The 12,762-nt window shown below is 49.3% G+C and overlaps 1 protein-coding gene across 10 annotated transcripts in view; it reads right to left on the bottom strand.

The window, feature by feature from the left end:
• PLEKHA2 (pleckstrin homology domain containing A2) overlaps positions 1–12,762 on the bottom strand; it is an 82,810-nt gene that overhangs the window by 43,197 nt on the left and 26,851 nt on the right. For 9 of the 10 annotated variants that reach the window (XM_053269965.1, XM_053269964.1, XM_053269961.1 and 6 more), the window contains 3 exons: positions 4,898–5,061; positions 2,075–2,131; positions 247–295 (listed from right to left, as the gene is read on the bottom strand). In XM_053269965.1, coding sequence (XP_053125940.1) covers positions 247–295; positions 2,075–2,131; positions 4,898–5,038 — 247 coding nt within the window. In that variant the 5' untranslated portion in view covers positions 5,039–5,061. Of the gene's footprint in view, positions 1–246; positions 296–2,074; positions 2,132–4,897; positions 5,062–6,163; positions 6,214–12,762 lie in introns of those variants that run through there. The other variant, XM_053269969.1, reaches the window with a different exon arrangement.

Genomic DNA, 12,762 nt, shown 5'->3' with positions numbered 1-12,762 from the left:
AAAAGGATTTGGGGGCCCCCAGGGGCTGTGGCCGCAGAGGCCCTGGACTCTGGCCGGTAAGAGCACCTCTGAATGCAACAGGTGTGTTTTAATGTAATGTGGGTGTGTTTCATGTAACATGTTACAGACAGAATTTGCATGTTATCTGAAACAGAATGCTAATCAATAGGGCCTCCTCATATGCTGGGCGGCTTGCTTTCCAGGGATGCCTGTGCATTTGTGTGAGCTTATCCTGCATATACTTACCGAAACAGAAAGGTGTTTTCGGTTTTTGTTTTGGGGTAGCCACACTGACCTGCAATGGGAGAGAAGATGGCACTGAGATATTGATGGAGTAACCTGAGCTAATAAAAACAATTATGATGTCATTGGGGAGCGGCAGATTGTGCTTTTAACACGTGGCGTGGCAGACAGGCATTTAACAGCAGAAACCTTTCCCAGCGCACAAATGAAGTGCTACGAAAAGCTGCACCTGTCAAACCTCTGCCCGGCCTGCAGCTATTAAGGGCCCAGGGTTCTGCTGGGGGCAAAAATGGCAACCCTAGATAAGAATGCAGGCTGCACACAATCCAGGCAGGACCCCAGCTTTGCCTTTTGCAGGATACCAGGCAAGACTGTTCCTTCAACAAGAAGCAATCATGGCTTATTTAGTCTGCATGTGTCGTGCACAGACCCGTGCAATTGCTGCCTGCTGCTCCAGTCAGTCAAGCACCTGCCCTATTTAAGATGAGGTTCAGAACACTGTAATTAGGATAGTTTATACAATGAGGAGGAGATAAAGCATGATTGATTCAGAGGACAATTAGCCTGGCAAAAGGAACAGGCCCAGTGACTTTGCTCCGGCTCCAATTCCCACGTTTTATCTTTTACTTTAAATGAGGACCTGGAGTGTCAGGCTGGCCAGCCAATTTCCATTTCCCCAGCTTCCCCTTCCTGGTGTAGTCTTGGGGTTCCATTCCTCAACAGGCAGTAATACCAAAGAGAAGGGCGCTCTGGTCCCTGTCACTGGCCAAAGGCCACCTCGACAAGACTCTAATCTTGCCAGGGTACTTTCCAGATTACACGCTACGGCAGCGTCGCTTCTGTCCATTAAGTGTGCTTCTGTACTGCCTGTGTTTCGACATCGCTGTCCCTGTGCTGTCAGCAAGGAGCCGTTCACATTTCTGATGCCTTCTTTCGGCACAGAGTAGTGGTTAGAGTGTTGGACTAGGACCGGGAAGACCCGAGTTCGAATCCCCACTCAACCACGAAACTCACTGGATGACTCTGGGCCAGTCATGTATCTCTCCGCCTAACCTACCTCGCAGGGTTGTTGTGAGGATTAAAAATAAGCATGTATACCGCTCTGAGCTCCTCGGAGGGAGAGCGGGATATAAACATGGAAAATAAATAAATAAATAAAATTCATTCTTGCATTTTAGTCCTACAACATTGCATGTGCATCGCAAATAAACAGCTGTATTTTCCCATTGTAGGAGGGTTGCGCTAGCGATTTACGTTTTCAGAACGAGCCTGCCAAGCCGAAGCATTTTAATGCTGAACAGAGTGTAATCTGGAGAGTGCCCAGGCATGAGGACTGGAAACTTGGCTCTTAATAGCAGATAAAGCTGGGGATTTTCAAGAGGCCAAACTCTGCGCTTGGTCCTGGTCCCTAAGCGGAGCAGAGCTGGAGGGAGAATTCCGTCTCTGCCCCCACATCCGAGTGCAGCTCTGCCTTCTTCTGGCTTGTTAGGGAAGGGCATCTTTTTTCATCCCAATATGAGATTTCTCCACACCCACAATGTAGACTGTGCAAAAAGGAGGTGTGAATATGTAAGACATTTGGACATCTTCACTGTTGTTTCCAAACACAGAGACTATGTAATGTCCCTAGGTGTATGCAAGGCCCTGTACAGAACACAAAAGCTTCATCGTCCCTGCCCAGAGTTTTTACAATAACCTAGGCTGGGCTTTTCTTTATTATTTATCTATTTGTTTATTGGGGGGCGGATTTAGAGATAGAGCCTTTAAAAAAAAAAACAGTGCCAGGAGGACTAGGAACTTGAGTAGGCTATCCATCTCATCTCGTTCTTGCCTTCGATATGTAGGTCAACTGCAAAGATCCAACCGCTCCTGCTCCTATAGCCAGATTCTGAAACAGATTAAAAATCAGTTAGATCAAGAACCCGACAGCAAGTAAACTGACTTTGTATATTAGCAGGAGTACTGAGTGGGAAGGATATTAGAACTGGGAGCTGCAGAATCTGCCTCAGCAGCTGGCTTCTTTGGGTTTTGACCCACTGCTAGAGTATTCCGGACAGATGGATACCCAGCCTCTGTTTGAAAACCTCTAAGTGAAGGAGAGCCCACCCCTGCAAGAGGCAGACGCTTCCACTTTTGAACAGCTCTTATATTCAGGACATTCTTCCAACCTCCAGCCTGAATCTGCTTCCTTGTCTTTCAAACCATCGCTTCTAGCCTCTCTGCACATGCTTCTGAATGGAAAGTAACACAGGATAGGCAGCGTTCCCTCTAACAGGGATTCCCAGATGTTGTTCACTACAACTCACAGCATCCTCAGCTGCAACAGCCTGTGGCTGAGGATTATGGGAGTTGTAGTCAACAACATCTGGGAACCCCTGTTAGCGGGGGACGCCGGACATAGGCCGAAGCCAAGAGCAACAGCAGGGGGATACCTTTACTAGGACCAACCAAAACATCACGAAGATTGAGCAAGCTTTTGTGGTCCCCAGAACTCTTCTTCAGGCTAGATGCTAAGTGAAAGTCCAAATGAAACCAACAAAAAAAGAAGCCGAGGAAGGCGGTCTATCAATGACCCATGGAGGAGAGGTCTATCAAGGGCTACTAGTCGGAGGGCTATAGGCCAGCCTCAAAGGCAGGATGCCTCTGAGTACCAGTTGCAGAGGAGCAACAGCAGGAGAGAGGGCATGCCCTCCACTCCTGCCTGTGGGCTTCCCAGAGACATCTGGTGGGCCACTGTGCGAGACAGGATGCTGGACTAGATGGGCCTCCTTGGGCCTGATCCAGCAGGGCTGTTCTTATGTTCATATGAGGTGGGGATATGGAAAAGCTGTGTGGGTGGAAAACAGGAGTGTTAGCCGACTTTAGATGGTGCCGGGTGGGGTGCAATACACATTTCAGACTGCACCAGTGGCCACTGGGACAGAGAAACAGCATGGCTGTTTCCACTTTGAAAATGTGAACACCAGAAAAGTGATTAAAGGTGTGGGGTTCCTCTGGTCAGGAGCCTCTGGTGAGACCTGAGGTCCATTTCACACTGAGGATGATCTAAACTAATTTTCAGTCTCCATCTTATTCGGGATTCTGACCTGCTGAGGCCCCGAGTGATGGCAAGCTCACTAAGCCCAACACCTTTACAACAACATAATAAGGCTTTGCACACAAGCAGTCAAACCCAAGCCAAGGCAGCCAGTCATTGAGCCTGATCCTGGCACTGCCCTTGCAGGTAGCCCAACTTTTAACCCAGGCCTTTAGCCCGAGCATACACAGAGTCGGGCGCCTAGAGCACCCAGCTCCCAGGGGAATCACCCAATGCACTGTGCTCGTTGCTCGGAGCATTTGGGCATTTCTGGAGGCTGGGACTCATTGCCCTGGCTTCCGGTGATCCGCGATGCTGGGAGCAGCATGGATCGTGCGGGCACACGGTGGCGTGCCCAAAGGAGCGTCGTCTGGGGGGAAGCTAAGTCCATTCCTGCCTCTCCCCCCGCCCACCCGCCCTGGTGGCCGTGTTAATTGTCTTAATTATTATTCTAACAAAAAGGGCAGTAGAAAAAGGAATAATAAAATGCTATTGTTACTTGGCAAAGATGCAATGAAAAACGAATCTACCAAAAATCGTTATCTTCAATAAGCCTCTTTGCACTGGAATAGATTAGAATAAAAATACTTTATGTAAAACTTGGAATGTAGATGTTTTTGTGTACTCGAAGGCTCCTCACTTTGTGAGGCCCTAAGTTGCGGCTTACTTAGCTTGTGCCTAAATCTAGCTCTGGTCTTCTTAAAAACTAGGGCTCTCCCACACACAGTGTCTGTTCTGTTTTTTGCTCAGCATCCAGCCCAAGGAAGAGTTCTGAGGAATCTGAAAGCCTGCGGATTTCTTTGTGATTTCTTAATTGGTCCTAATAGAGGTATTACACTACAGTTACTTTTCGATTCCTTCTAACGGACCTACATGGCCACCTGAATGTTTTACTATATAGACAAGTACTGGATCAAGCAGTGGTATTATCCATCCAGATTTCTTGATCCAGAATGAAGGGGCTGCAATTTTTGGACACATGCCATCTTCAGAATGGCTGTCCCTGAGTTCAGCTCACAGTCTGTGGAGTCCAGTTAGTTTAGGGGATTTCCCAGAGAAGAAAAGTTGCTGTAGTTTCTTTGCAAAGACGCTCAGACAGAGAAAGGCGTGAAATGAGTCAGAGCAAACCGCTGGTCAGATTTCCTCCTTGGACTTGTGAAGCTGAACTTAAAGAAGGCTGAACCGGTGTGGTGGGTAGGTGAGAGGGGGGCGGTGAGAGGCCCGGAGGACTCCAGTGCCGGAATCAGGAACTGCATGGCCCAAGTTTAGAATTCCAAAAGTGGGTATATAAATCCAACAAACTACAGTCAATACAAGCTGACATCCAGAGCAATGGAGAGAGCCTGTGGAACGCATGAAGCGGCACTAGTGCAAGAAAATCACTTCGCTGCGGTAAAGGCCAGAGATGTGCAGGATTGCACTGTGGCCCTCTTGCGGATACGTCCCACTTACTGGGCTCAAGCTCTTCTGCAGAGGAAGGTTGGTGATCCCTGGATTCTCTCTCTATGGGCAGGAAAGGGTCCCTCCCGCCACCCCCACCCCTAGGGCTCAAGAATGCTCTTTGGAGGAGAACGTCACCTGGGGATTGTCCATGTACCACAGCAGGCGGTCGGCCTGGGTGTCCAGGATGAAATATCTTCGGAGGAACTTCCCACAGACCTCATGGTCTTCAATGTCCAGGAACCCACAGATCCGGTTCTGACGGTCCACATAAGGCATTCCGGGCTCCTTCTAGCATACCCCTGCGGATCACACAGACGCACGGATGAGAGCCGGGCAGCATTGGGCATTCACGGTTGCTTCCCAAGGCGAGTGTCTTTGCAGCACAACCCCCATGGGCAAAATAAATACCAACGCATGGGCAGCAGAGGGAAGATGGTTTTGTGCTCATTCAGGAAGGCCTCTTTGTGCAAAGCACAGAAGGGTTTGATATCACTTATTTATATATCTATTGCATTTATATCCCGCTCTTCCTCCAAGGAGCTCAGAACACACGCTCTGAGCACAAATAAGCACATGCTTATTTTTATCCTCACAACAACCATGTGAGGTAGGTTAGGCTGGGAGATGCATGACTGGCCTAGAGTCACCCAGCGCGTTTCATGGTTCAATGGGGATTCAAACTAGGGGCTTCCTGGTCCTGGTCCAGCTTTCTAACCACTCTGCTATGCTGGCTCTGTGTTGCTGACCCCAGTAATGGGGATTGTGGACTACAATTCCTATCCTCCCTAGATGCAATGGCCGTTGGCTGGGGATGATGAGAGTCAACAGCATCTGGGAACTGCTGTCACAAGGAACATCGTTTATGACCGTTCAAGATGGGTTAAGAAGGGGTGTCAATAAGGACAACAGATGGGAGCCCAGTCCACTGGGATGAGATCCAACTGGGACAGAGTGGGATCTGGGATCTGAGAGTGGAATCTGGGATCTGAGAGTGGGATCTGGGCCCTCTCTGAGTAGACAGAGCGGATCTGGGCCCAATCCATTGGAACAGAATGGAAGACAAGCGGGAGCCCCATCCACCGGGACGTTTTGCTCCTGTCACAGGCACTTGTGGGAGAGAAGTGACAAAGAGGAGACAATCTGAGCTCCATCCAAAAATAAAAGCAATCAAGGAGGCTGGAAGCCTGACAGCAGCCCCAGTATAAAATGAAAGGGGAGGTGCCACGCCCCCACCCTCTGTGGCCACTGCCACACCTGCCCCCTTCCTCATCAGGCCCACTGGCTGGATGGGCTCCATACGTGGCAGCCAAAAGGGACAGGCCCAGCCACAGTGGGGCGGGGGCTGACGCAGTGTCGGGCGGCAGTGGAGCGTGGGGCAGGCGTGCGCCCCTGGTAACTAACCCGGAACAAATTTAACTCAACAGTCTGCCAGCATCAATGTTGTTCATTTGTGGTGCACTGGTGACCTGAAAGGAGGAAATAACATCTTCTGATGAGCAAAAACTTTCTCTGCCCCATAGCCTGGCGTCTGTGAGAGCTAGTGTGGGGCAGCAGCTAGAGCGTCCGCCTCCGACCAGGGAAGCATAGATTAAAATCCCCACTTGCCACAGAGCTCAGTCAGTGACCTCAGGCCAATCACCACACTATCTCTCAGCTTAATCTACAACTCAGGGCTGTTGTGAGATAAAGTAGGGTAACCCTAATGCTCCAGTGCCCTCAGCTTTTTAGAGGAATATAAATGTGAAATATTTTTTAAAAAAATGTCTTTGGCCCTTTCCGGGCCTATTCCCCGGTGCAGCGGCCATTTTGGAGGCTGCCGTGCCCGTGCAGTGATCTGCTGTGAGTGGGGGGGGAACCTCTGCAGACACACACCCCCGCCACCTTGGAGAAGCCCCCCCCACCAAGGGGGTAAGTTAAAAAGAAAAAAAATTCAAAAATTGTTCGAAATCCCACCCCCCGCCCCGAACTCTGTGTGTGTGTGTGTGTGTGTGTGTGTGTGTGTGTGTGTGTGTGTGTGTGTTCAGTTTGGGGTCGAGCCAAACCAGAGGTGGTTCGGCTCAACCCCAAACCTTCAAACTGAACCGGTTCTATGCCGAACCGGTTTGCACACCTCTAGCCTCCAATATATATTCCTGCTCAAGGACAAAATTATATGAGCTCTTCAGACAGTGATGGGCGTTACAACAGAAGACATCTTTCCACAAAAGACTTCCCACCCAACCCTTAGCCTCGAACATCCCAACCCAAGCAATTATGAATGTTCCCCACCATCAAACCACAGCAAACCAACCCTGTCTTGCTACCACAGGCTGAGTACAGAGGGGAACTTCAAAGAGCTAATGCGAAACCACCCAGAAAGTTCAGGGCTTTTGAGAAACCTCCTGAAGTTTTCCAGATATTGCAACAGTTGGGATGTCCAGCCCTAGTGGAGCAGTTTACAAACTTTCTGACTTTCAAGAACAATTCCACATCAGTTTCATCCACCATGGTACTCACAATCTTAAAAAAAGAAACTTAAGATAGACCCCAGCCATAGCCACTGGATGGATACTGTGCTGGGGATGGATAGGGCCAGTTATTATTTATTATTATTATCTATTTGATTTCTATCACGCCCTACCAAAAATGGCTCAGGGCGTTTTACATTACAGTGGATCTTCCTCTCTGAATAATACGAGACATGTGAGCTCTGCAAGATATTCCTGGGGCCACTCTGGGAAGAGCATCTGCCTGCTTGCAGGCTGAAGGTTCCAAGTTCCCTTCCTAGCAGCATCTCCAAGATAGGCTTGAGAGAGACTCCTGCCTGCAACCTTGGAGAAGCCACTGCAGGGCTGCGTAGACCAGACCTGCTCAACTTTGCCCCCCCCCAGCAGTTTTTGGACTACAACGCCTATAATCCCCATCCACACTGGCCAGTAGCCAGAGATTATGGGAGCTGTAAACCAACGTCTGAAAGAGGGCTGAAGTTGAGCAGCCTTGGTGTAGACAATACGGAGCTAGATGGACCAATGAACATAAGAATAGCCCTGCTGGATCAGGCCCAAGGCCCATCTAGTCCAGCATCCTGCCTCACACAGTGGCCCACCAGATGACGCTGGAAGCCCACAGGCAGGAGCCGAGGGCATGCCCTCCCTCCCACTGTTACTCCCCTGCAACTCAGAGGCATCCTGCCTTTGAGGCTAGCCTATAGCCCTCCGAATAGTAGCCATTAATAGTCTTCTCCTCCATGAAGTTATCCAAACCCCTCTTAAAGCTATCCAGGTTGTTGGCTGTCATCACGTCTTGTGGCCGAGAATTCCACAAGTTGATTATGCGTTGTGTGATTAGGAACATAGGAAACTGCCATATACTGAGTCAGACCATTGCTCCATCTTGCTCAGTATGGTCTACCCAGACTGGCAGCGGCTTCTCCAAGGTTGCAGGCAGGAATCTCTCTCAGCCCTATCTTGGAGATGCCGCCAGGGAGGGAACTTGGAACCTTCTGCTCTTCCCAGAGAGGCTCCATGCCTTAAAGGGAATATCTTGCAGAGCTCACACTTCTAGTCTCCCATTCAAATGCAACCAGGGCGGACCCGGCTTAGCTAAGGGGACCAGTCATGCTGGCTCCCACCAGACCAGCTCTCCTCTATGCGTTGTGTCTGCATTGTGGACTAACTTGGTATAAGGCAGCTTCCTATGTTCCTCTACCCTAGAACCCAAGCAGCAGAAGCCAGTGCAGCTAGGTAGGGAGGAGACACATCCAGCCTCCCAGGAGCCAGGTAAGCGTCTCTTAGCTACCTTCCTGGCCAGGAACTGGGCTGGGTGAGACCATGTGTGTGGGGTGTGTGTGTGTGTGTGTGTGTGTGTGTGTGTGTGCAAGGTCGCCTCCCCTGCAGATTTCAGCTGCCATTCATACTGACCTCTCTCCCCACCCCAGTCTTTCCAGCCACCTGGTCTTGGGCAGGAAGAGAAAACTAGCCTGAAACCCAGACTCGAAATTTGGCCGAATCCAAAAAGACAACATTTTCTAAGAGGGATCTGGCCCATTTTCTGAACAAGCTTCGAAATGCCAAGCAAGTTTCATTCACAAGACAAATAAACTAGCAACATTAATGGCCTCACCTCGATAAGTATTTAATGTACAGCAAAATCCTCACTCCCCTAATAACGTTCTTTGACACCCCTCCCCACCCCCACCCCCTCCAACTAGTTCTTATAGAGCAGGCCTGCTCAACTTGGCCAGCCCAGCTGTTTTTGGACTACAACTCCCATAATCCCCAGCCACAGTGGCCAACAGCCAGGGATTATGGGCGTTGTAGGCCAACATCTGCAGGATGGCCGAAGATGAACAGCCCCGTTCTAGAGTCACCCTTGGATATCACTTAGGGAAGCTTGATCAACATTACCGATCTTTTCGTGGAGGGAAATGGCCCTCTCTCCATTTCTCTGAAACACCATCTGAAAAATACTACCCCAAAGTAATGCAAACTTCTCTCTTCTCCACTCCTTAACATCCACCCACCTACTTGTGAAAGGCCAGAAACCACAGAGGAAATGGAATCAAGACAGACTACAGGAAGCCAGGTCTACCCTGGGCAAATATTAGTTGCAGAAGGTGACAACTACAGTGGCACTGGGGTTTTTTTGGGTTTGGGGTGTTGTTTTTTAAGACTGTGTTCGTTGTTTACCATCTCACATCTCGGATGATACTCAAATGCTGTGGAAAATGTGCACCACACCAGGCTGAGGGCAAGAGCTGGGAATAGCAACGGTGCAAAGACAACAGTGCAGAGCTGAAGACCTATTAACTGTCAAAGATGCAGACTCTGAGTGGGTCAGATCAGTCAGCGAGCTTGATGCAGAAGCTTCAACAGGGCGAGAAAGTGCCACCTAATCCACACCAGACGATTCTTGCAAGGACCTTGGCTGGACCCTGCAAATACACAGGCAGTATGCCTGGGGGGTATCAGCAAGCGCCCCATACAGGCTCCCACCCCCTAGGGGATGGGGTTGTGGCTCAGTGGCAGAGCATCTGCTTTGCCTGCAGAAGGTCCCAGGTTCAATCCCTGGCAGCATCTCCAGGTAGGGCTGGGAGAGGCTCCTGCCTGAAACCTGGGAGAGCAGCTGCCGAGCTGGATGGGCCGACGGTCTGACTCCTATGTTGCTAATATTTGGAGTGGAAAGCCAGTCTTGTAATTGCAAGCATGGATTGTCACCTTTAAGAACATAAGAACTGCCCTGCTGGATCAGGCCCAAGGCCTCTTCTAATCCAGCACCCTGTTTCCCACAGTGGCCCACCAGATGCCCCTGAGAAGCCCACAGGTAAGAGGTGAGGGCATGCCCTTTTCTCCTGCGGTTGCTCCCATGCAACTGGTATTGAGAAGCATCCTGCCTCTGAAGCTAGAGGTGGCCTATAGCCAGCAGACTAGTAGTGGCAGACCCTTGATAGACCCTTTCCTAAGCAGGGGTTGCCTTGGTTTGCATTTGGATGGGTGACTACATGCGAGTACCATCAGATGTTCCCCTTAGGGGATGGGGCCATAGCCCAGTGGCAGGACACATCTGCATGTTTGCATGCAGAAGGTCCCAGGTTCAGTCCCTGGCAGCATCTCCAGGGAGGGATGGAAGAGTCTCCTTCCTGAAACCTGAGAGAGCTGCTGCCAGTCAGTGCGGGACATGGGTTCCAAACCAACCAATCAATCTTTGTTACGGTCAGGGAGCAGCACAAAATATAGGTTGATTACATGTTCAAAGAGAGATTAGCTTAAAGTACTCAATATCTAAAACCAAAACGGCAGTGGCTATTAAAACCTGTCTGTTACATTTTAAGAGCCAGGGTATATAATGATTACTATACAATTACTACTATTTGCTAGTAACAGAAATGTACTCGAAAATTTCCTAAAAATCATAAAGGGTTCCAAAACATTTTTTAACAAGTGTATCCCTTCTGTCACAAACATTCAGCTCAGGTACCCCATAGGGGTGTGTGTGCGCGCGCACGCACACACACACACCCTTACACACTTAAGTGCTACAGTTATGAGATGTCTCATAACTGTAACATTCACATTTGTGAATGTGTACGCATATATACATAAAAACACAAATTTAAGTGTTTCAGTTAGAGGAACAGGCAACTACAGTTCCTGGCTCACATCCATGCTGAGTTACTCATAAGCAGTCTTATTGAAATTAATGGGATAAGCTTACTTTCTCTATTAATTTCAATGGGCATACTCAGCGCTAATTTCCTGAAGCCTGTCAGGCAGGCTGAGGGGTGGCGTACACTCAGCTACAGAATGTAGCCAGCCATATTATTATTATTATTATTATTATTATTATGAGCAGAAGCAGGGTCTTCCTCCCCACCTTCATCCCCTTCCTCTCACCCCCGCCAGCCTTCTGCAGCAGACACATTGCTGAGGATGCATCAACTTCAAGCCAGCCATCCTCAGATGGAGAACAAATAGCATGGCTGCAGCATAGGAAATACCCTTTGGGAGCCCAAGTACCCCAGTACCCCCTGTTTGGAACCCTCCCCTGGTATAGACAATACTGAGCGGGGTGGATTAATGGTCTGACTCAGTATAAAGCAACAAGCTATTTAGTGTATGGAATTGCACTCGGCTCTCTTTGCATATGAGACTGGAGCTCAGTGGCAGAGCATCTGCTTTGCGTGCAGAAGGTCCCAGTTCCCTCCCTGGCGGCATCTCCAGATAGGGCTGAGAGAGATTCCTGCCTGCAACCTTGGAGAAGTTGCTGCCAGTCAGTGTAGACAATACTGAGCTAGATGGACCAAGGGTCTGACTCAGTATATAGCAGCTTCCTAGGTTCCTGTGCACCGACCAGACCAGACCTGAGCCTGCTTAGTTTCAGCAAGATTGGTGCGTCACATGCCTTCTGACCGCAGCCTGGCTCAGCCTTAATAAAACTGAAATCTGATACTGCCAGTTAAGAAGACGAAAACTATAAATAAAAAGTTTTTTAAAAAAACAAAAAACCTGATAAGCGTGTGTGAGAAAGGAAGGAAGTGGCCAGGTTTTGACAGACATGATATGACATGAGGATCAAGAAGTCAAAATTGCTGCCTACTACCCTGAAATTCATCTCAGTTTTGCAAACAATACAGAAAATACGAGAGGGAGGGAGGGGAAGAGGGAGAGGGGGTTGACATGTCCTCCGGAATTTAGGGTATCTCCTGGATTTTGGCTCCTCCACCCGGCTGCTAAATTCCACCCGTATTTACACGGATTTCAAATGCGCTGCCCGGATTTTACTCTAGATGGGATCAGATGGGAGGGCAGAGAAGGAGAGTAAAGTATACACATCTGTCAAATAAATAAATAAAATGCAAATTAGTTGTCACATAGTTTGCATAATATGCAAATTAGGCCACCCAGATTTGGGAAGCTTGAATATGGCAACCAGAGAGAGAGAGAGAGAGAGAGAGAGAGAGAGAGAGAGAACGCCAGCCAGCTAGAGACAACCAGGAGGTCAAGCGAAGGCCTCACTGCCACCCTAACAGAATCACCACAGAGCTCCCAAGATCAGAAGTAGTGCAAGTCAGAGAGCTTCTCTGTGCGCATGCGCCCACTTTTTCCAGGTTCAGGGGGACCAGAACAAGGGTGCCCTCCTGGAGAGCCCCCAAAACCTGGGACCAGCATTGGCAACAGACAGGAAGCAGAAGCCGAAATGTTCCACCTGCAGCTCTGGGGGCTCATGTTCCACAGCAAAGCAGCAAGGCCATGCGAAAAAGATGGCTTAAAATATCCCTCCAAGGTGGATGCACAAAGATCAGCAGGAAACCTTGAAGGCTGGCATAATGGATTATTTTCTGTTTAAATAACGTAGATCTGTGCACCAACGAAATATAAAGGCATTCTGCATGCAGACCCCTGCTAACTTGGCAAAGAGGCACCTTTTAATGTGGTGATTCTCTTTATTTAGCAGGGGGAGAGTAACTGGCCCTATTGACCCCCAGCACAGGACCTCCAGTGACTGTTGCTGGTGTCTATCCC

This window comes from Hemicordylus capensis, chromosome 8 (genome assembly GCF_027244095.1).
Source record: "Hemicordylus capensis ecotype Gifberg chromosome 8, rHemCap1.1.pri, whole genome shotgun sequence".
NCBI classification, from domain to species: domain Eukaryota; kingdom Metazoa; phylum Chordata; class Lepidosauria; order Squamata; family Cordylidae; genus Hemicordylus; species Hemicordylus capensis.
The sequence above is the reverse complement of the archived record's forward strand: the minus strand, read 5'-3'. Positions and strand labels throughout refer to the sequence as shown.